Source organism: Medicago sativa, chromosome 4, assembly GCF_051527215.1.
Source record: "Medicago sativa cultivar Bolivia chromosome 4, Bolivia_mono, whole genome shotgun sequence".
Taxonomy (NCBI): Eukaryota; Viridiplantae; Streptophyta; class Magnoliopsida; order Fabales; family Fabaceae; genus Medicago; species Medicago sativa.
Window position 1 is genome coordinate 11,209,326 of NC_140752.1, and position 25,997 is coordinate 11,235,322.

The 25,997-nt window shown below is 31.2% G+C and overlaps 1 protein-coding gene and 1 pseudogene across 1 annotated transcript; one reads left to right on the top strand and one right to left on the bottom strand.

Annotated features, from left to right (window-relative positions):
• Positions 1-7,581: 7,581 nt before the first annotated feature.
• Positions 7,582-10,586, bottom strand: LOC146926289 (elongation factor 1-alpha-like). The gene is made up of 3 exons (XM_085758676.1): positions 10,534-10,586; positions 8,866-9,358; positions 7,582-8,765 (listed from the first exon to the last, which is right to left on the bottom strand). The coding sequence occupies exons 2-3, from the start codon at positions 9,325-9,327 to the stop codon at positions 7,884-7,886; spliced, it is 1,344 nt and encodes a 447-aa protein (XP_085614802.1). The 5' UTR covers positions 9,328-9,358; positions 10,534-10,586; the 3' UTR covers positions 7,582-7,883.
• Positions 10,587-14,038: 3,452 nt separating this feature from the next.
• LOC146926290 (uncharacterized) lies at positions 14,039-16,572 on the top strand (annotated as a pseudogene).
• Positions 16,573-25,997: the final 9,425 nt, after the last annotated feature.

A 25,997-nucleotide genomic window follows, 5' to 3' on the forward strand; every position in this document is an offset into this window, starting at 1 on the left:
AACTAGTTATGACTTATCAGGTTCAAACAAAATAAGAGGTCTTTTAGAGGAGTTTGTTCATCCTTAATTAGTTATTACATTGCATTTTGTTCATCCTTAATTTAAACAAAATAAGAGGCCTGTTCATCCCTAATTTAAACAAAATAAGAGGTCTTTTAGAGTTGTTCATGGTTTGAAGACCATTTTGTATGGTTTTCATTCGAGTAGTTTTAATTCACTTTTATACTTAATCATACATTTTCATAGGTTTTAGAGTCTTTTTGTTGCTAAATCATATAATTAGACAAAGCAAGACCCACATGAAGGATCGAGAGATATGAAGAATGAAGATCAATGGTTCTTAGAATGTTTTTGAATGCAATACAAGTTGGGGAAATTACAACGAAAGAACGTTTGAAAAAGGACGAAAAACTGCAAAATCTGCACCCGGATACTGCCCCATGCACCCCTACACATTGGACAACCTTGAATGATGTGTCATGTGCCCTTGTGCATCTTTGCGGGTAAAATGCACTTTCTGCTTGCTTTCTAAGTTGGATCGGAGGAAAAAGCACAACTCTCATCTCTTAACCTCCAAGTAATGATGCCTATAAATATAGACTCTTGCACACACTTTTATTCATTCCTAAAGTTGACGGTATAAGGCAAGGATCAAGCATCAAAGCTTTAAGGTAGAGGAGTTTCTCCTCCTCTTGTTTTCTCCAGTGTATGTTTTTCTATTGTTTTCTAATGATGTTTGCTACCATGTGTAACTATACCTCTCTTGATTAGAATTCCACAATGAACCTCTACTTATTTGTTGGATTCAATTAATAATTTTTTTTATTCATTTTATGATTCAATTTTCCTGAATTAATTTGTATACGTTCCGAACACTTCTAATGCTTCTCAACTAGCAGATGACTTGATCCATAGGTCAAGGTATAAGACTGACCATCATGTCTTTGCCCGAATAAGAATTTTGGTAAATTGCTTGTTTTATAATTAAGCGGATGACCTGGTCCATAGGTTACGGTATATGACTGGCTATATTGCTTTCGCCCGAACAAGAACAGTAGTAAATTGCTTGTTTTCTAATTAAATTCTTTAATTGAATATGAGTGTGATTATTTGGGTTATGATTCATCTTTAGGGTAAGTCGGAAGTGTAGCCCTTTGTCTACACATGAATACTCAAACTTTCCATTGTTACATCACGGGGTCATATCAGAACTTTTGTTTATCAAGGCAATGTCATAACTAATAGTAAACCAAGTTAATTCCAACAAAGAAGATAGAGGGGATTCAAGGAAACTCTAATTGTCGTTTATCATCTGAATCAAACAAACATAATCTCGCATTGTGCAAGTATGGTCGTTCCTATGAAAATGGAGGCCCGACTCACATAGTAAAGATATGCCACACAAAAAAAAAACGCAATTTTTTTAAGAGAGCAAACGGTAAAAGTTTGTAATATTTGTTTTATTTTTATTTGAGAAAAAATATTATAATGTTTATAGTTAGAGTTTTGCTATTTTATATGATAAGTATTAGTTAAAAATTGCAAAGTGTTCTTAAAAAATATGGGCAAAAAATTACAACAATTCATTTAAAAAAAATAAGATGAACAAAAAAAGTAATGTTTGTTTTTATTTGGTGTGTGTGTGTCTATATATAGTCCAAAAAATAATTAATTTAAGAAGAAAAAAAGTACGACATCGAGTTGAACCCAAAACCCTTGCAACAAGTCCACTGCGTACCACCACTAGACCAAGTTAACATATGGAGTCATCACCTCGCTATTGCTATATAGTAAGTGCTTACGCACATTATATATATATAATTATATATATATATATATATATATATATATATATATATTAAAAAATTCGTTGTTTTCAAAGGGACGGCCATTCAAAACTTGCAACCCATTAACTTCTTTGCTGCTTTTCAGTTAAATAAATTCTGTTAATTGTTAAGTTGAACGACAATTTATGTGAAGACGATAATTTACTACTTTATTTTTTGTTTCGATTTGGTACATTTGATAATTCGTTCCTCACTTGCCGTTATTCTTTTCATTTTTTTCCCCTTAATTTGACACGCAAAAACCATGAAAAAAGTTATTATTAAATAGAATAGAAAATTGGTTCTTACAATGGTCATGTTTATTGTTGTGCATGCTTTCAAGAGTGAGTTGTGAGAGTTGTAGACTAAAAACCATTTATAGGTGTTCTCCATTATTCAAAAAGAAGAAAATATAAGATAACTTAGTAAATAATCTAAAACGATTGACTAGGGGCCCGTTTGTTACGGATTAAAATAAAAGTGATTCTGACATAAAATAATTTAGAGATTATTTTTTAGAGATTTTATGAAAAATCAGAATCTATTTTGCGTTTGTTTACCGTAATAAAAATCACTTTTTTAAAAAAAAAAACAATTTAGTTTGTTTTGATACAGCTATATAAAAGCGATTTTTGGTTACAAAATTAGTTCAATCTTTAGATCCATATTTTCTCTCTCCTCTAAAAAAATCTATTTTTTGAGAAGCTGCTCTCAACAGCTTCTCATTTGAAGCTGTTTTTAGATTTTTTTTAGATTCTGATTTTTTTTAAAATCTGTAACAAACGGATGCAATATTTTTAAAAGTGATTATTTTCTTAAAAAAAGTGATTTTTTCCTAAAAAAAGCTATAACAAACGGGCTCTAGAAGAAGTAGAAAAACATAGAAACCCGGAACACCACCAAATCAAGAAAAAAAGAGCAAATAAATTCCAATCAATGATCAGTTTAACGAAATCATTTCATGTAGATCAACATGAAATGAAAAGAATGGCATATACTAATGGCATATACTAATATATGTTCCTTTTAAATCACATGTTACTATTATGACAATATATTAAACACACATTAATTGTCAATAGCACAATACTAAGCTTAGTCCAGTCACACACCAAACTGAAGTTGAAAAAATAAAATATACAATTAATTAACTTCATTATTGTTACTGTAGTAACTAATTATATGATTTTGTAGTGTTGCTAAAAAAATTATGATTTTGTAGTGACTTTCTAGTCTAGTTTTCCATATCTTATAAAACCTAACAAGGCATTTGAGGATATCAAATCTAATTAAAATATAAGATAACTATAAATTTAAGAGTTTGAAAATGGTAAGTGTCATAATATTATGAAATACAAATAAAATTATTGGACTGGAAGTAAGTTAAAAATTATTTTTCAACCTAAGTATTGAAGTTATTCTTATAGTTTTTTTTTTTAAAGAGGTTATTCTTATAGCTGATGGGTTTAAAAAGAAGGTTTGATACGCATGAATTGGATATCATGGTGATACCTCTGGAGTTCGGAAAAAACGAAACAATCTAAATAATATTATTTGTTGTCTTACAATCGTCCCATGCTACAAATTTATAAATTCAAGGTTTATGAAAATAGAAGGAAAAAAAAAATTGGTTTCTAGTACAATAACCAAATTAAATGACTACTCATAGAATATTCCATTATAAAGTATATTGCACATTTATTTTGCTCACACAATAACTTATTCTCCTTTGTGTGGCCTTTTTGCACTCTCTAGGATCTTCTACTCATAGAACTGGTAAAGCTTTGTAAGTTGTAACCCATATTTACACATTTCATCAATGCACTTATAACCCATTGGACAATCAGCATCATTTTTACATTCAATATTTTCTGAATAATGTGTCTTACCACCACATGCTTCTGTTGTGACAAAAAATAAGGAAAGAAATAGAATCATAGCATAGATAAACTTGAGAAGTTCAGCCATATTATTTCCTCTTTCCATTTATAAAATAGCTTATGATTTGATCTCTTTATAATAGTATATAAAGTTGATGCTCTCCTAAAATTAATTAAATTGTTGCTCTCACTTAGTTGTGAAAACTCTTAGTAAAATTATAACCATTATTATATATATTCTAAGTATATCAGTGTGTTTTGTCTGTCCCTTTAGAGTACTAATAAGGAGGTCACCTAATAGTAAATGAAATTCTTTAACCTTTCATGATAGTAAAGGAAAAAATTTCTTTTAAATCTTTTATAAAAACCTAATTTTTTATTACTTTTATAACCTTTCATGATAGTAAAGGGAAAATTTTCTTTTTGGTCAATGGTAAACTTATTTTTTGGAATAAATAACCGTTGAGGTGAGAACATGTTTAATGCACAAGTAGAATGCATTGTAAGATCATTTTTTTTGTTAATAAAATTATTGAATAAGAAAGAATGCATATTTAATTTTTTTTTATTTCATGATTTATTCTACATTATCATTCACATCAATTGTATAATTCACATTTTGATTTGCAAAATAAATTGGTACTGAATATAAACAAAAATTGTTTTTCAAAATGATTCATATATATCATGGAACCATTTTTTGAACTAAATGTTTAAATGACTAAGTGGGATTAAAATGGACATTAAAAACGATATTAATGTGTGGTGTGCTTTACTGCACATTAACGGTGTAAAATTGCAGGTGTATACTTGGATATATGATTACGTGAATGATCTAACGTCTTTACTAAGTTAAGGCAAAAAAATGTATCGTAAATATTGGTTTTGAATGTATTTATTCTCAATTATGGTTCTTTAAATTATGTGCTTGTGGCTATATATGTTTGGAGTTAATATAAATAATGATATTTTTAATATATGTTTTAGATATGCAAAATCAGATACTTATGTACTTACAAAGTCCTTATTGGACGAAGCTTCTAGAGACAACTTGGAAGCAATCCTTGTTCTGAAAAGTAGAATTACACCAGTAGGAGTCTCCAACCGCTTTTTTACTATGCATGGGTGATAAAACACAAGTTTGTCAGTGACAAATTATTTATTGTACAAATTATAAATGACATAAATTTTTGTATAATACTCATGAACGAGACAAATACTCTCCCTCATCACTCTCTCCGTGATAAATATATTACTCCCACCATTGTCAAGCAAATTTTGACTTATTAGATTCATTTAATTAATGATGCATCTGATCTATTTTATAGATCACTACATCGTTAATTAGAATCTAAAAAAATTAAAATTTTCTTATAATTGATTGCGGAGGGAATACAAAAAATACGCCGAACATATGCCATTGAAAATGTGGTATTTTTTCTCCCTTAGCACCTAGATTTTTGGAATGAGAATGTTACTTCAAAAGACATTTCTAGATTTTTGGAATGAAAATGTTGTGTTTCTTCACTTATATGTTCAGATTTTTTAATGTATTTTTTTTTCCTAGAGGTTAGATTCACATACTTTAATGTGAAGAAGTGAATAATTCAGATTCAAACCCCAATTCCTAAAAATAATACTCCTGATAGCTAAGAACGGAGTTACACTTACGGATTTTTTATTTATTTTTACATCTATAATTCTTCATTTATGTTAAGTTCACATTTCTACCTCTCAATTTACTTTCGTAATTTCCGTCAGATGCACTTTCTATGGTTTTTTTTATTGAAAATGTAATTTTAAATACACTTTTCTAGGTTATTATTATTTGTGCATTATTTTTAAGGTTGTGTTACGTATTTTGTAGTGATTGCATTCTTCTCAAGATTCTTCACATGCATGCATATCGTTGCCAAATTGTTAAACATATATAGACATGGAAAAAAGGGCAGAGCGGGAGCTGAGCTACCAAATTGATGTGAGGTTTCATAAGGTTAAAGATTTATTTCCAGCTATTTTGTTGATTAGAGAGATGAGATTAGAAAGTGTTAAGTGGTGTTTAGTTTCGTTAGAAAACGTTGTGTGGTGGAGTATTTTCATTTTAAGTTGAGTTTGAGTAGTGACTTTTCTAGTTTTGGTTTCATTATTCATTGTACAAACTTGTTTTTGAGCTAACTAGAAACAAATAATGTAATGGTCCATCAATTAGTAAGGGTGGCTTGGCTACATCCACAATTAGTCCTCAAATTTTTTATCTTATATTTTTTTTATTTTATAGTTCATATACAATTGATACTGATATGGGATATGTTTATCATCTTAGAAGAATAATAGAAAAATACGTAAAATGTGGTACTTTTATAAAACCTCACTAAATTAACAAAACCTGCAATGTTACATATGGATTTTCATTAGCTTTACCTCACACCAGCTTGAGCAATCAAAAGTATAACATGAATAAAAGGAACATCTTCAAAAAGCTTCTTCAAAAGTCAAAACTGATGCACTATCGATATCAGCTTCCTCCAATGAACACTGCAAGCAATATGGAGCACTCTTTCCTCATTAATCATTTTGTTGTCAATTGTCATTGATATGATTCCACTAACTGATTAAACTAATTTCCCGTGCTTGTTAATCGCTCTTTCATGAAACCAAAACACGACAATGAAAGAAGAGTGCTTGATTGTAGTCCCATTTCACAGAGCTGTTAAATAGGTCATATTGTGTGGTCTTCATATAAATATATTGTTCATACTAATTTGGTTTCTTTCCATGGAAGTAAGTGTTAATCTACAGTTTTGAAGGTCTTGCATTTTAGTTTTTTTATAATCCCTGTACTTGGATTTTAGTGGGAGTTAAAGTTGATGACACGGACACAATTTTTATTTATGAGTAATTTTCTATGCATTCAATCATATCATAGTGACACTTATGTCAGTGAGAATGCGAAGAATGTAGAAACTTATCTAAATTTCAAAAGTGTCGCCTGTTTGAACCATGTCCAATCTTTCACATTGTGGGTTGTAATCTCGTCATATATTTCTTGCTAATTTGTAAATAAACTATAGGATTTGTTGCCATAATATTGAAAAGGTTTGTACAAGATGTGATGTGAAGGAATAAATGGCCAGGAAAACAAAATAACACGTTGCTGCTATGCTCGAGCCAGTATCGAATAGGTCAAATTGTTTACCAAAGGATGAAGAGGACTGTGTTCCAACACTGAAGATCAAACAAATTGTGAGGCTGGCTAGGAATGGTAATGCTCTGGAGAGATTTAGGGAGAGTAGTAGGATGTGAATGTTCACATTCTGTTTTTGTTAATTTGATTTTAGTTATGGTGCATGGTAAATTCTGTCTTTGTTATGTCAGGTTAAATTTTAATATTGCAAAACATACGAGATAAATCTGAGAGGTTGATGAAGTGCATATTGTAATTAATAAAACCCGACTTGTCAAAAAGAGATAATAAAACCCGATTTTGATTCATGGGTTGAACAATTTAGTTAGGCTTTACTTAGCATTTGCAAAATTAGAGAGTGTGATGACTTGAATTGTTTGGAATTATAAATATTACATTATTTTCTGGTTATTACTATTTCTTTATAAACAATATACTAGTAAGCGAAATTCATCAGACACCTTGAACTGGTATCTCCCCTATTTCAATCCTGTCGTGTAATATAACACTGGCATTTGGCTAAAATAACTTCTGTAAATTTGGGGTTTCCTACTTAGCAAATTGAAATTAAGAGAACAATAATAACAGATGCTGCTGATTCAAAAATGCTCCTGACATTCTGGGCAATGAGATTGCCTAAAATATTCAGACACATGCCCCTGCAAAGATTTAAACATCACACACCAAGGAATAAACACACAAATATAGAGTTGATATTAAAAACAAATCAGCAGGTCTGGAAACTTGCTGCTTGTAAAATTCAGGTGTTCACACAAGACACGACAATTAAAGCAGAAACAAGAAAAATAACTAGTCATGCCACCGTCGATCTAGAACCCAGTTCTGAGAACAAAAGCTTAGAGATGACGGTGCAGACTTCACACTTAGTCCGAAAAACAACTTAACAAGACACGAAATAGAAATACTAAGAACCACAAACCATTTATTGTAATAACAACTATAAACTTCCCAAGAAAAATCATCCTGCACGGTTCATTTCTTCTTGGCTGCTGACTTAGTTATCTTAACAGTGCCAGGTTCCTTCTTCTCCACACCCTTGATAACCCCAACAGCCACAGTTTGACGCATATCTCTGACAGCAAAACGGCCAAGTGGAGGATATTCAGAGAAAGTCTCAACAACCATGGGCTTGGTGGGAATCATCTTAATAATACCAGCATCTCCATTCTTCAGGAACTTGGGCTCCTTCTCGATCTCCTTACCAGAACGCCTGTCAATCTTAGTAACAAGCTCAGCAAACTTGACAGCAATGTGGGAGGTGTGGCAGTCAAGCACAGGGGCATAGCCATTTCCAATCTGGCCAGGGTGATTCATGATAATCACTTGAGATGTGAAGTTAGCAGCCTCCTTGGCTGGGTCATCCTTGGTGTTTGAGGCAACATAACCACGCTTGAGATCCTTGACAGAAACATTCTTAACATTAAATCCCACATTGTCACCGGGAAGTGCCTCAGTGAGAGATTCATGATGCATCTCCACAGACTTGACTTCAGTTTGCAGTCCAGTTGGAGCAAAAGTCACCACCATTCCAGGTTTCATGGTACCAGTCTCAACACGTCCGACAGGAACAGTTCCAATTCCTCCAATCTTGTAGACATCCTGAAGTGGTAGTCGGAGGGGCTTGTCTGATGGCCTCTTAGGCTCATTGATTTGATCAAGAGCCTCAAGAAGTGTTGGGCCCTTGTACCAGTCAAGATTTGTAGAGCGCTCAATCATGTTATCTCCCTCAAAACCAGAGATGGGAACGAATGGAATTTTATCTGGGTTATAGCCAACCTTCTTCATATAGGATGAAACTTCCTTCACAATTTCATCATACCTGCTCTTGGAATACTTGGGTGTAGTGGCATCCATCTGTTCAAGATATCAAAAAATCAGTACTTGTATAAACTAACTATAAAAATAATCTAATGCAACTAAATAGGGGCATCAAAAAATTTAACAGTTCAAATACCTTGTTGCAGCAGCAGATCATTTGCCTCACACCAAGAGTGAAAGCAAGGAGAGCATGTTCACGGGTCTGACCATCCTTGGAAATACCAGCTTCAAAACCACCAGTAGTGGAGTCAATGATGAGAACAGCACAATCAGCTTGGGATGTACCAGTAATCATGTTCTTAATGAAATCCCTGTGTCCGGGGGCATCAATGACAGTGCAGTAGTACTTAGTTGTCTCAAACTTCCACAGAGCAATGTCAATTGTGATACCTCTTTCACGCTCAGCCTTGAGCTTGTCAAGAACCCAAGCATACTTGAATGAACGCTTGTTCATCTCAGCAGCTTCTTTCTCAAACCTCTCGATCACACGCTTGTCAATACCTCCAAGCTTGTAGATCAAGTGACCAGTGGTAGTTGACTTCCCAGAGTCGACATGGCCAATGACAACAATGTTAATGTGAACCTTTTCCTTACCCATTGTCCTTAAAAGCTTAAAATCACAAAATGTTCTGCCAATTCAAGAAAGAAAACAACATAAGTGTATGCTTCAAAAGAAAGAAAAAGTAAAGAAATTAACATTAGTCGATTAAGACACAAGGGATAAATACATGTGTTTCAGAACCTGATTCAAAAATAAATCATGAAGTATATAACAGAAAGAAAAACTCCATCATATGTTATGATGTTCATGTCTGTTATGTTTACATGCACATAGTATAAAAATAGAAAACCCTCAGTGCTTAAGCTTAAATTCACAAAAAAAAAAAAATCTTCCATTAACAGTACATAAGTAAAATAAAACCCAGAACTCAAGAATAATAGATTAATTTATTAAATGAGAGCAGCAACAACAACATTTTGATCTATCGAATCAAAACATAGGCACAATCCATGTCAACAATTCAAGTTTAAAGAACACACAGCATTTATGACACAAACATAAGTACACAATTCAAATAGAACATCTTTGTAACACTCACATACACACAAACACACACACTTGTGTATACATCTTCATCACAACCATCACAACCGATAATATTGCCACCGAATAATGACAATTTTCTCACCAGAATAATGAAACAAAAACACAGCATAAAAGAACTGCATGTTCATGTATATTAAGTTTGTATGAATCACATATAAAATCACAAGAGATCAGCCAATTCAACATATGAAGTAAAACAAAACAAAACTCAGAATTCAACAATAAGAGCAACAACAATATTTTAATAGATGAAAAATATACAATACATTCAAATTTGATGGACATGAGACTGAATCAATCACAGAATTCAACAACAAAATTAATCAATAAAATAAGACTATAAAGCATAAACGATCCCAAAATAACTTCAGTATCGCAACTGAAAAACATTAGGTCAAAATAACGATCCCAAAATTTTTCATATGAAATAAAAACTACCAATTCAACTCATAAACGATTATCACAATATCTAAATTCAGAATCAAAATTAAACAGGCACATAAACTTCACCATGATTATCATACCAGAATCGAATACCAGAATCGTAAACAAAATTGAAACACAAATCTTTAGAAAAAAATCAGAAATCAAAACAAAAACAAACTAATTTCTAACGATAACGATTCTATGTAATCAGAAATGAATGGGAGAAATCGATTATGTGACTTAGAAACGAAAAAGGAGAGATTGATTTACCTTTGAAGGATGCGCTAAAACCCTAGCAGCAAGGAAGAGAATGAGAGTGGAGTAAACAGGGATACAAAGTGAAGGGTTTATATATAGTGCGGTTTTTTCAATTTTGACGGAATTGCCCTCCTTTGACCTAATTTAATTCCAATAGCGTTATTTATTTCCTTGGGCGGCACGACAATTGTTGAAAAGGAGCGTTTTAGGGTTCTGTCTATACTTTAGATTACTTAACTTAATCAAGTGGATTTGAATTAAAAAAAAAAAAAAAAACGACAAAGAGTTGTAAATCGTTGGATCATCTGCAATGTCGTGAGTTAAACTCTCGTGATTAACGTGAGACCACTTTAATTGTTTGAAGAAAATATGAGACCATTTTAATTGTTTGAAGAAAATGTGAGACCACTTTAATGGATGGAACAATTTTCTTCAATATATGTGTATTTTAACATAGTCCAATGTTAGTGGTATGATTATTATAGATTTTTTTTTTTGTTACAATGAATATTATAGATTATGAATATACATTTGTGGATGTCAATTTTCTTCTTAGCCTTCCACATTGTGATTATATTTCTCTTTATTAGATAAACTTACTCATAACCTACAATTTATGTCCTGCAAATTGGACTCGCGTTGTAAATGATACTTTGAAATTCATGATACAAATAATATTTTACTAGATATTTAACCCGTGCTCCGCACAAGTTTATTGTAAAGGGATTGACATACGAATAAGGATATAACCAACATGATAGAAATGAAATTGGTGTGATGCATTTTTTTTGTATTAAATAAGTGTACAAAAAAAAGGCAAGAGGATGGGAATGAAATTGGTGCGATGCATTTTTTTAGATGGAATTTGTTAGGTTAAATTACTGTTAACCTAATACAGCAAATGAGCGAAAAAATATTAGGTTAAATTGCTGCAGACCTAACAAAATTAATAAATAAGAATTCACACTATCTTTTATATCAACACTTCTATGGCCTACAATATCTTATTGGAAAATGTTAACAGTGAGTTTAGTAAAAAAAATCTTGAAATTTATATAATCAAAAAAGTGTATAAAATGTTGTTTTCAATATAAAACTTGCCTTTTTTTTTTTTGTCTCATTAATTAGTATTAGTTAGCATAACCATTTTATTATAATTTTGATTAATTTGATAAACAATGACGATAAATATCATGTTATTGCATTTGATTTTTCTTCCATGTTTCTTTACTAACTATCAATGACTCGGCCACTTATCTCATAAAGTTCATTCTCCCCTTTATACATGCCCTTGTAAGCACGAGTAAATTACACTTATTTTATTGAGAAACTTGGTTCCTCTAAATCAATATACATTTTGAAACCTTATTCGTCTACATTTGTTCCTTTGTTTATGACATCATCTGCGTAAACTGCATGTTCTAATTGAATTTCACTTGCTCTATTTTTAGAAAATTGCTGTTGACACATTACATAAGGCTGGGACACACATGTAAAATACGATTTTGCCCCCTCGGCAGTTAACTGCCGAAGAATTTAAAATCCGGCTGCAGTTAACTGCCGAGGAAAACCTCGGTAGTTAACTGCCGAGGGAAAACAATATTAGAAAAACCTCGGTAGTTAACTACCGAGGAAAACAGACCCTTCTCTTTTCTTCTTCTTCATCCACTTCAATCCCTTTTTTTTTTCTTTTTTTCTTCAATACTTCTAACGTAGAACACTTCCCAATTATCCAGAATCCAACTAGCAGTAAATTTGAGTATATTTCTTCAATCAAAGGCATAGAAATCATCAACAATTAATTTTAGCAATGAATTTTATCCCAATTAGAGTAATTTTCTTCAATTTTCCCAATTAGAGTAATTTTCTTCAATACACCAGTAAATTTTCTTCATGGAAAATTCAATTGAAGGCATAGAAATCATCGCTAAACATAAAAAACTCAACCTATGGAATCATCATAACCTCCAAAACTCTTCAAATAATAATTTATTTATTTTTTTCAGAAAAAGAGTCATAACCCAGTTGGAGGAAGGGAAGAAGGATGATGAAACTTGAAAAAAGAAAGGATCTTGAGATGATTTTGTTGAAAGAATGAACCTTGGTTTTGAATTTGAAAGAAAGGAAAAACAGAGAAGAAAGGAAAGAATGAACCCATGCTTTTGTTCAGAAAAATACCACTGTCTTCATAATATTGTTTTCCCTCGGCAGTTAACTGCAGCCGGATTTTAAATTCCTCGGCAGTTAACTGCCGAGGGGGCAAAATCGTATTTTACATGTGTGTCTCAGCCTTATGTAATGTGTCAACAGCAATTTTCCTATTTTTAACATATGTCGACAATGTTATCCCAATTTGTAATAACCTTAAATCATAATAGCTTTACTTCTTCATGTAACTTAAAAAAAAAACAACAATAATGAGTATAACATATTTAAAATCAACAAGTTCAATAATGTTGCTTAATTAGTTGCGCTAGATTAACAGTTGACAGGTACGTCATAATGCAAGATGAAAATATCATTGGTACAAAAATAATACGTGCAGAATTGAAATTAACATAGTTAAGTCCACCATGAAGTTAACGAGGGAATGATTATAACATCACAGACGACTTTAAGCATTGCTGACTGACCCTACAAATCAACATGAGTCTTTTCAATGTGTTTTGTCCTTGGTCACATGCTTTTCGAGAAACATCCAAAAGGTTACTCGTCTATAGACTATTTAAGGTCAAACACGTTTAACTGTGGAGTTCTTATGGAATGGACTCCTAAAAAGAAGATGCATCTTGTTGATATAGGCAGTACCAAACAATTCTTATAGGTCTTCCTTCAACCATGCAATCTCATACCTACACGGTATCAGGATCCCTCTTATTTTGATGTGATTCGGTTTGCCTAGAAGCTGCCAGGAGCCGCTCGTTGTCATGTCTCGTACACCAACGATCACTCTCCATCCTCGTCAGCCTCGGGCGTTACAATGATTCATCCAATGTTTACTATATACTACATTCGTCCCTAGTTATAGGACCCTTTTAGAAAAAACACGGGTTTTAAGAAATGATATATTTTTTCATGTTTGCCCTTCTAATAATTTTTTTTTTGAAGAAATGTTTGCCCTTCTAATAATTGAAATCACAATTTATTATTTACCTATATTAATCACCCACTGCTACTTGAATAATGCACCAAATTAATTTATCATTGTACCCATAACATAAAAGGAACGTGAATGAACCTCTTGGATTGATTGTAGACTAGTTGGAAAAGCCATAAGAAAAGAAGAAAAAAAACCGGAACGTGGATGAACATTCTTTTTCTTTCTTTTTTTCACAAAAATTTGGAATCACTCTTTTTTTCCCAAAATTTAATTTTTGAAGGCTCCAAACTTATATTTTTTAGGAATTATTTGCAAATTGTTGGCGCCATTTTTTTTTTAAGAACAAGGAGCATGATACAAGAGTGTATATACATATAGAGAACTAAACATATTCTTCATGAAAAATTATAGGAAGCCATGGAACCACCTCCTAACATAGATTTAAACATCCCTTTTAATCATTGTGACCATGATTGTAATATAAATCAGTTGCCAGACCTCAACTTGGCTGCTAATGTTGAAGACACATCACTATCAAGAGATGATTCTAACTTTGAATTACACCATGAAACTCAAAGTCGTGAAATAGAGGTTGATACCACAAACAATTCAGAAACAGAGAATGATCATGAGCATTATACCCAATACGTGGAAGAAAGTGAATAGGAAATAAAGATTGTTATGTTTGATGAAGACCAGCCACAAGAAGTTGATGACACCAACATTTCATATATAGAATCTGGCTTTGAAGAAAATGTTCAACATGTTGATTTGAGTGAACCTGAAGGAGTAATTAATGTTGATGGTAATGTATTTCTTCTTTATTCAATTTGATTCAATTTTTTGTTATCATTTGTTAGGAGTAATTATACAATATGCATTTGAATATGAAGGAACAAATAATGGACACAAGTTTTTAAGCAACGAAGAGCGTAAGTTCGTCGTTCATCTTTTTTTGCAGTACAACCATGACGGAAGACTAAAAAAAGGGACTAGAAAATTGAGTGCATCAATGTATTCAGTCTATGCTAGTGTCATTAAACATATTTGGAAGAGAGCAAAACTCACAGGAGATGTGTCTCATATAAAAACAACAAATTGTGGGCGAAAAAGGATTCAATTGGATCATGATCAATTTCGTCAAATTCCATAATCAAAAAGGTCCAATTTCTTGATATTTTTGTTATTAACATTTCTTTTGTTAGGTGTAAATAATTGTTTTATTAGCAATACTTGAACTCTTTTTAGCATTAACTAAGCATTTTGTGAACTTTTTTTAACTAGTAGTAGTAGCATTACATGAACTTTTTGGTAGGCATTTTGAAATGTATAAGTTTATGTTAGCATTACATTGGTTGTGGGGGTATAATGATCTTGATGCCATGTCATAGAGTAACTTTGTTTTTATGAAAACCATTAACTTGTCTGCATAACTTTGGTTTTTGTATGAAAATAAATCAAATCATTTCGGCCTTTTAACAACAATTGTGTTCATGTTCAACCTTTTATCATTTTTTTTAGGGTATTGTTAACGAGTGCCTCCGAGGCACTCTTTAAGGATTTCAAAAGAAGAAACTATTCCATAAAAAAAATCAAATATTCCAATTTCTGATGCATTGATTACATAAATTTTCAAAAAAAAATTACTATTCAAAGGTCTTAAAGAGTGTCCCAGTGGCACTCATTAACATTTCACTCTTTTTAAATTACTTTGTCAGTGTTTACCATTTATGCTTAACAATTAACATTGTTTGCACTTTATCTTCTGTATATTAATGTTGGCAATTGTTAGATAGGTCCACTTTGCGAGATTTAGCTGAAGCTTTGAAAATAAACAAGCTCAGTTTATCGAGAATGCAGAAGCGTGAAGGTATAAAATGCCTCACAGGTGCAATTAAGTCTTACTTGACTGAAGCAAACAAGATAGAAAGACTAAAGTTTTGCTTTTCAATGTTGGATAGTAGTACAATACCACATGATCCAACTTTCAAAACGATGCATAACATTGTTCATATAGATGAAAGGTAGTTTTAAGTGACAAAAAATTCTATGAATTTTCAAAAAAAAAAATTACTATTTAAAAGTCTTAAAGAGTGCACCGGGGGCACTGGTTAACATTTCACTCTTTTTAAATTACTTTGTCAATGCATAACATTACTCATATAGATGAAAAATGGTTTTACATGACAACAAATTCTATGAAGTGTTTCTTGCTACCGGATGAAGACGAGCCACGCCGCACTTGCAAAAGCAATAACTTTATCAAAAAGGTAATGTTCTTAACTGCCACCCAAGATTTAATGTTGAATGGAACGAAACCTTTTCTGGTAAAATATGTGTTTTTCCATTCATCTTCAAAGAGCCAACAAAGAGAAACAATGTAAGTAGAGTTGCAGGAACTCTTGAAACAAAATCCATTACTTCAGTCAATAGAGAAGTTTGTAGAAAGTTTTTTTATCGAAAAAGTTATTCCTGCCATAAAAGAAAAGTGGCCAAGATATGAAATAGGTCAACCAATTTTCATTCAACAAGATAATGCAAGATGTCACGTTAATGAGGATGACATTGAATTTCGTCAAGCTGTCTCACAAGATGGGTTCGACATTTGACTGATGTGTCGACCTCCAAATTCCCAGGAACCAAATGTCTCAGACCTTGGCTCCTTCAGTGTCATTCAATCAATGCAACATAAGGAAACACCGAAAACAATTGATGATCTAGTTGCAGCAGTGAAAAAATCATTTGAAATATTTCCATCCGAACTGGGCAATAAGATTTTCATATCACTACAAACATATATGGTAGAGATAATGAAGACAAAAGGTTTGAACAAATCGAGTGTTCCACATATTAAGAAAAACGTTATGCAAAGACAAGGACAGTTGTCGGTGTCTATCCGATGTGATCCATCATTAGTTGATGAAGTGCTTGATCATTTGAATTCTCGTTAGTATATTTGATTTGTACTTTTTGGTTTTGATCCACAATAATAAAAGATGTTACAATTTCGATCCATTTTTTAATGAAAAGAGGCATGCTGAAATTTTGCAGTAACTGTTGATATTTTGATCCCTTTTTGAATGAAAATGTATGTTTATATGCTACTGAAATTTTGCATTGAGTATAACTTTGATCCCTTTTTGAATTATAATCACTCAAATAACTAGAGCATACTCTTAAAATGTAAAAAAAATGCACCTTGAAGCTATTCCAAAGAATCCAAAACAGTAGCAACAACATTGAGTGCATTTGGTGTAGGATCAAACGATGTCATAATAACAATAGCAACAACTTGAATATTTTCTTCAAAGAATCCAAAACAGTTTCGAGCTATGTCAGCACAACACATTCTGTTAGCATCCAAAACATTTTCAAGTTGATAATAATCCAACTGTAAACATGGCTAATGATGAACTCTAGAAAAAAAAATGAACATATGTGTACGTTACATATCATAATGAACATGCAGTAGCACTCTTTTATATTTTGGATTATAATAAATTCATGTCCACTGATTCATACATTCGATTTCTATCTCTCTTACTTTAGGTGGTCAGAAAATTCAAACAAGCTATAGTGCTTAAGAATTAATCAACGTCAACAAGTTAAATCTTTTTATTCATAATTGATGTCTCTTTTCATTTAAAATAAAGTAGAGAAAATGGATACAACTAACATAACATAACCATTGATAAAACCTATCAAGATAAATCCTACATAAATTCATTGACAATTGTTACTTATCCTTTTATTCATAATTGTCATTTTCATAATCATCACCAGGAAATTTGTTTAAATCCAAGTGTGGAAAGGGTCAATCTTCAATGTTGTTGGACTGAACTTCATTACCCAACTCTTCTAATGCAGCGTCTTCCAAGGAATATTCAACAATCTCCCCTTCAACACCTTCCATGGAATCTTTAGCAATTTTCAGTATACGATCTTAATAATCAACAACTTCAAGACCTTCAAAGGAATCCTCAACCATCTTCATCTCAACACCTTCCATAAAATCGTCAGCAAGTTCCATTGCAAGCTCTTTGACAAACATTATAAGTAAAACAAAATTATTTTTGAACCAAAGAGGTGCATGAATGGGAGTTACCATTGTTTTTGTTGTGGGACGTGAATATGATTATAAAGGCATCTTCCAAGAATGTTGAAGAATAGTGCATGAATGAGAGTTACTACTCTTTTGTTTTCCCACGTAAACTTATTGATGTTATTTTATCAAAGAAAAAAAGAATTTATTGCTTTTCAAAAAAACTATGTAGAGTAAATAGGGGTAATTTTGTAAAGAAATAATTAATGTACTTGAAAATATCAAAAGGGTCTTACTTATAAAAAGAGGCAAGTTTTTCCCTAAAAGAGTCCTATAATAAGGGATGAAGGTAGCAGTAATAGTGACACCTTTCTAATTAAAAGCAATCGTCGTAAATGAAATCAAATTTATCAAATCATATATTAAATCATATAATCACTCTAAATATGGTATTGTTCCATTAACAACTATGGCAAAATAGAAAACACCTACATGACGTCTACATGCATCGATACGCCTACACGTCAAATAGAATACAACGATCATAATGTTTGCATTTAAGAATCATGGTGGGTATTCATAAGGGAAGAAAGAGATATAATTAATTTCGTGCATTTCACAAGTATTAAGAAATCTAATTAATTGTGTAGGAAAGAGATATAAATAATGAATATAATCCCATCCGCTGGAGACTAGTTGCAAGCAAAACAACACTCTTCTCACCTCCAGCTTTATCCCTCATGTGGAGTACACTAATACACAACAAATTAATTAATTAAAAATAAGCATATCTTAAGATAAAAACATAGTATGATAAAATACAATATTTAAAGCATGTGTATCACACAGTGGCGGATCCTTGGCCTTGGAGCAGGGGGTGCAAATGATTTTAACTATGATTTTTTTTTTATGTAAATTAGGTATCTCTGCACGCAATTTTAAAGAGTAATCCCTTATCGAGTTAGATTATAATAGACATCAAAACTATCCCTAAAAAGTATTATTGTTGCTCTATTTATAAGAATCGATTTGAATTCATAACCTCAGATTAAGCTAACATAGACCCTTATTATCTTGTCTAAATGATCTTGGGTTAATTTAATTTTAAAAAATATTCTAATTATATATAAATATAAATATTGAAATCATAAAGTTTAATGTATTATACTTAAATAAATCACACACATATATGGAATTTATTTATGATTCTTTCGTAAGTGGCGTATTTAAAACTTTGAAATAGAGTTGTAATTTTTTAACTTCAATCAATGATTATAATCTACATTAGCGGACGAGGCTATTATGTTGAGATAAAAGATTTGGAATTGATCATTTAAATCGCTCTAGTTTACTACACTTTTTTACTGCATAGTTACCTAAACTTCCAATTGATTAATATATAAGAAATGTAAACATAAATTAAGTAAATTAAAAAAGCATGATTGATTTACACCAGATGGATGACTTGTCATAGGCATAGAAGCTACTTGAAAACAAATAAAATAGTAAATGGTGAACCAATACAACAGAAGAGACAAAAATATGTTTTAATCGATATAGAAAACAAGCTCTAAAAGACTTATGTGAGGGGATATTTGAATCAAGAGTGCAAAGTAAAATATTGAGGGTGTGCAAAACATATAAAAATAGGATAACAGGTATATTTTTTCCAGGGTCAGGGTGTGCAAGTGCACACCCTCAAGTGTGAATAGCTCCGCCCCTGGTATCACATGTGTATCACATAGTATAATTAGAGACACCAAACAAATCTTGTGAAATACATTATTCAACCTACCTAAATGTGTATCACATTATCAAAACATATTAAAGCATGTCAAAGGCAACAACTCAACTATGTTAAAGGCAGCCAATCATAATAGCAAAGAAAAAAAAATATAAAATGTGTCATATAAGGACAAATAAACATAAGGAAGAATGACACACTTCACTCTATCTATCTCAACAAATAATGTGTTTGACTTGTATCAAAACATACGACAATAACTAATTAATTCATTCATAAAACAGTGTAGCAGCCAATCATAATAGCAAAGAAAAAAAGTATAAAATGTATCATATAAGGACAGATAAACATAAGGTAGAATGACACACTTCTCTCTATCTCTCTCAACAAATAATGTGTTTGACTTATATCAAAACATACCACAATAACTAATTAATCCATTCATATAACAGTGTAACATCCAATCATAATAGCAAAGAAAAAAGTATAAAATGTATCGTATAAGGACAAATAAACATAAGGAAGAATGACACACTTCTCTCTATCTCTCTCAACAAATAATGTGTTTGACTTGTATCAAAACATACCACAATAACTAATTAATTCATTCATATAACAGTGTAACAACCAATCATAAAACAAAGAAAAAAAAGGTATAAAATGTATCATATAAGAACAAATAAACACAAGGAAAAATGACACACTTATCTCTATCTCTCTCAACAAATAATGTGTTTGACTTGTATCAAAACATATCACAATAACTAATTAATTCATTCATATAACAGTGTAACAGCCAATCATAAAACAAAGAAAAAAAAGGTATAAAATGTATCATGTAAGAACAAATAAACATAAGGAAGAATGACACACTTCTCTCTATCTCTCTCAACAAATAATGTGCTTGACTTGTATCAAAACATACCACAATAACTAATTAATTCATTCATATAACAGTGTAGCAGCCAAACTTCACGACTTGATGTTCTGCTTTGAGTTACATTGTTGATCAAAACCTACAGATTGATCAATCAATTTATAATCAATATACGAAGTAAATTTTTAAAGACAGAATCTTAATGAACACGAATATCTCATATGTCATCTCTGAGCTAACCCTGATCTATTTTCCTATATGCAGATTTAAAAATCATAAAATTGTATTTACTACAGAGAATATCATAATGGAGTCAACTATTAATACTGCAAAAGAAACGATGGCAGGTGTGATGTTAGAACTCAAAGAGAAATCAACAGATCTGGAAAAACAACAATTCAGACAACAGATATCGAGCATCACCAAAGTGAGTTATTCTTATCCCTCCCTTTTTTCATTTCTTTAATAATTAAAGTTAATCAATCCTAAGAGTGAGTTAATTGTGTTAAACAGTACAAAATCAGAGGGTGTTGGCAAACCAAACAGTGATCAATTGCTTCGGAGTCCAATTACTTGGATCAAGTGATGTGGTCAAATATAAGCCTAAAGATTTTCATCATATTTCAATGTTCTCTAAATATTTCAAAAATTGTGAACAAGCTATCTTGAGGGCATCGGTAGAAGAGGTATACTTAAAATGTTTTATTGATTTATCAGTGCTTCTTGAAAGTTTGTTGTTCTTTAAATGGGCTGGATGGAGATTGAGATGCAACAAACCTTTCTCCCTTCTAACACTAGAAGGAGCTATGATAATTGTCTCATACACCCAAATAAAAGTGCAACTCACATGACCAACTAATTAAAATGCATAAAAACATCCTCGTGAGCCTAGCTCAGTTGATAGGGATATTGCATTCTATATGCAGAGGTCGGGGTTCGAGTAAACTCGTAAAACTCGGTAAACTCGGTTGAGTTTACACGAGTTTACCGAGTGTAAACTCGATCAAACTCGTCAAACCTTCCGATTTTACCAGAAATCGAGTTTACCTCAAAGTTAACACGATTTTGGTACCTAAACACGTAAACTCGGTAAACTCGGAGTGTTAACACACGATTTGCAAAACATTGGTAGCAGCCAATCATAGTAGCAAAGGAAAAAAAGTATAAAATGTATCATATAACGACAAATAAACATAAGGAAAAATGACACACTTCTCTCTATCTCTCTCAACAAATAATGTGTTTGACTTGTATCAAAACATACCACAATAACTAATTAATTCATTCATATAACAGTGTAACAGCCAATCATAAAACAAAGAAAAAAAAGGTATAAAATGTATCATATAAGAACAAATAAACACAAGGAAGAATGACATATTTCTCTCTATCTCTCTCAACAAATAATGTGTTTGACTTGTATCAAAACATATCACAATAATTGATTAATTCATTCATATAACAGTGTAACAGCCAATCATAAAACACAAGATAAAAAGGTATAAAACGTCATACAAGAACAAATAAACATAAGGAAGAATGACACATTTCTCTCTATCTTTCTCAACAAATAATGTGTTTGACTTGTATCAAAACATACCACAATAACTAATTAATTCATTCATATAACAGTGTAGCAGCCAATCATAATAGCAAAGAAAAAATATATAAAAAGTATCAGACAAGGACAAATAAACATAAGGAAGAATGACACACTTCTCTCTATCTCTCTCAACAAATAATGTGTTTAACTTGTATTAAAACATACCACAATAACTAATTAATTCATTCATATAACAGTGTAACAGCCAATCATTAAACAAAGAAAAAAAGGTATAAAATGTATCATATAAGAACAAATAAACAAAAGGAAGAATGACACACTTCTCTCTATCTCTCTCAACAAATAATGTGTCTGACTTGTATCAAAACATACCACAATAACTAATTAATTCATACATATAACAGTGTAGCAGCCAATCATAATAGCAAAGAAAAAAAATATAAAATGTATCATACAAGGACAAATAAACATAAGGAAGAATGACACACTTCTCTCTATTTCTCTCAACAAATAATGTGTTTGACTTGTATCAAAACATACCACAATAACTAATTAATTCATTCATATAACAATGTAACAACCAATCATGAAACAAAGAAAAAAAGGTATAAAATGTATCATATAAGAACAAATAAACATAAGGAAGAATGACACACTTCTCTCTATCTCTCTCAACAAATAAAGTGTTTGACTTGTATCAAAACATACCACAATAACTAATTAATTAATTCATATAACAGTGTAGCAGTCAATCATAATAGCAAAGAAAAAAAGAGTATAAAATGTATCATATAAGGACAAATAAACATAAGGAAAAATGACACACTTCTCTTTATCTCTCTCTCAACAAATAATGTGTTTGAGCAAAACATACCACAATAACTAATTAATTCGTTCATATAAAAGTGTAGGAGTCAATCATAATAGCAAAGAAAAATAAAATAAAATGTATCATATAAGGACAAATAAACATAAGGAAGAATGACACACTTCTCTCTATCTCTCTCAACAAATAATGTGTTTGACTTGTATCAAAACATACCACAATAACTAATTAATTCATTCATATAACAATGTAACAGTCAATCATAAAACAAAGAAAAAAAAGGTATAAAATGTATCATATAAGAACAAATAAACACAAGGAAGAATGACACGCACACTTTTCTCTATCTCTCTCAACAAATAACGTGTTTGACTTGTATTAAAACATACCACAATAATTAATTAATTAATTCATATAACAGTGTAGCAGCCAATCATAATAGCAAAAGAATAAAAGTATAAAATGTATCATATAAGGACAAATAAACATAAGGAAGAATGACATAGTATGATAAAATACAATATTTAAAGCATGTGTATCACATATTATAATTAGAGGCACCAAACAAATCTTGTGAAATACATTATTCAACCTACATAAATGTGTATCACATTATTCAAACAAATCTTGTGAAACACATTATTCAACCTACCTAAAGGTGTATTTCACAAGATTTGTTTGGTACCTCTAATTATACTATGTGATACACATGCTTTAAATATTGTATTTTATCATACTATGTTTTTATCTTAAGATATGCTTATTTTTAATTAATTAATTTGATGTGTATTAGTGTACTCCACATGAGGGATAAAACTGGAGGTGAAAAGAGTGTGCTGTGCTTGCAATTAGTCTCTAGCGGATGGTATTATATTCATTATTTATATCTCATACCTACACAATTAATTAGATTTCATGATACATGTGAAACGCACGAAATTAATTATATCTCTTTCTTCCTTTATTTTTACCTTTTTTCGATGCAAATAAGTAATTGTGCCGTTACTTCTGTTCCATTTTTTTTCATTTAAAAAAAAAACTCAAACCCAGGTTTCTCAGAATCATGAATAACTAAAAATTCCAAGAATCTTCATATTCTTTCCTCTTTATCTCCCCCAACTTCATATCTAGGAAAAAAAATCAGCAATAAAAAATCATTTTCTTCCCTCTCACGTTCCCTAGAACATGATTTTCACATCCTTCATAACTTCAAGACAACAACTTTAAATACAAACTCAAACTTTTTTTTTTCACTTCTGTAAAATAGATTTAACCACAAATTTTTCAAATCAAGAATCCAAATGAAGCTTCTAAATCCAAATCATCATCTGCAGTTAAAAAAATATTATGAAAGATGAAGAATTCAAATCAAATCATAATCAATAACAAAATCCAAACCTTGTATCTAAACCAAACGCTGAATCCAAATCAATAACAAAACTCAATCGCTAAATCAAAGAAATATAGTAGTTTAAATGCCATTTTCCCAATTCAAACAACACATGGTTCTGAATCTATAACATGTGATTTGTGTATAAGTTCCCACATTTGTGAAATTGAAAGCACCCAACATCCTCAGGCTTTTCTTGTTCAGTTTTTTCTGGAGAATGTAAAATTTTGATAAATGAGTTTTGTTGAAAGATTGAATCTTTAACTCTTTTACTGGCTCTCTATCTCTTTGAAAACAAAATACAATGTTAGCAATTTGTGTGGTGAGTAGTGAAAAGTGAGTTTGTTGAAGAAGACATGAAGGGGATGGGATCTCGTGATATATAAGGAGGAAGTAAAGAATGAATGTGAGTGTTGTTGTTTAGAGAGAGAAAGATAAAGCTTTGTTTTTGTGTTTTAGAGAGAGAAAGGCCGTTAAAAAAGAGAGAGAGAAAGACGAAGGAAGAAGAGGAATGGAGAGACAAATTTCACTTCCTCCTAGTTGTGGGTCATCTTTGATTTTTCTTAATTTTTTATTTTCAAAAGTTTAATTTTTTTAGATCCAATGCAATTTTAATGCATAATCTTTTTCTTCTTATCATGATTAAAAAAATAGCATAGAACTTGATCATTTCTAAAAAAATGACGAAGATGAAGATGGAGTAGTATTGACATTAACTAGTGACAATTGATTCTAAACCCTAATTGATTAAAAATCATGATGAGTATTAAAGAAAACATATTTCACGATTACTCAGATTGTAACAAAACCTAGAAGATAAGTTTTTAACATGGTTTGCACTACTTTTCCGTTTCCCTTTGCTTCTAAACATACACCTTCTTTCTCGGTAACTCCCTCTAAATACTGTTTCAACTCGTTTTCTCCATACTATTCATATAACTACCTAAAAATTTGGTTCAAATTCATTTCCTCCGCATATGTTCTTTGCAACTCCCTGAAAATCTAGTTGCAACTCAGTCCCCCTAATCTTTTTCGTCTGCAATTGCTCAAAATCTGGTTTTATTATTTCCAATTCATCGTTTTCTTCTTCTTCTTTATCTTCATCTAACTCCCTCGTAAAATCAAGAGAATCTTACACTCTTTCCAAGTTTGAGTTTAATTCATATTCTTCATCTGCAACTCTATCAAAATTAAGAAAATCTTCTACTATTCAGATTTATAATTTTCATCTCTTTCCTTTGCAACTTTCTCAAACTCTCTCTGAATCCATAAAATCATCTACATTTTAAATTCACAACTTTGTTATCTTCATTCAAACTTCTCATAATAAAGTCGACTTTCACAATTCTTTCTCACTGTCTGAGAGTAGACACTCGTAACTATACAAAAAAGACCCACATAATGAGCATTTTTTGTGCTAATCAACTACTCCCTCCGTTCCTTTTTAAGTGTCTCTTTTGAAGAAATTTTTTGTTCCTATTTAACTGTCACTTTCAAAGTTCAATGCAATATTAAATGTTGTTTTACCAATATTATCCTTAGTTATTTATTGCGGAGAGAGAAATATATGAAATGAGATATTAAACGAATAAGGTCATTATAGTAAAAGTACAACTTATTGCATCATAAGTAGTAACAATCATTGACTATCTTAGTTTATGTAAAATCTCAAAATGTGACAATTAAAAAGGAACAGAGGTAGTAATAAAATGAAACTCAAGTTCTATCATTACTTACACACAACTCGAGATGAACTTTTCTAACAGTCTTCTAAAAACTACCAAGGACAACATTGAACAAACATTAATTACTTTTTGAAACCCAAAAACGATATGTCAAAATTAATTTCATTTTGATATCAAAATCTTAGCGATTGGGACAATGATACTTCTATTGAGGTACTAACCAAGACGCGTAGAGGTGTAACCAAAGA

Coding starts and splice junctions, on each gene's coding strand:
- LOC146926289 (XM_085758676.1), bottom strand. CDS start 9,327: ATGGGTAAGGAAAAGGTTCACATTAACATTGTTGTCATTGGCCATGTC. Junction 8,766..8,865: donor TGATCTGCTGCTGCAACAAG/GTATTTGAACTG, acceptor TATCTTGAACAG/ATGGATGCCACTACACCCAA.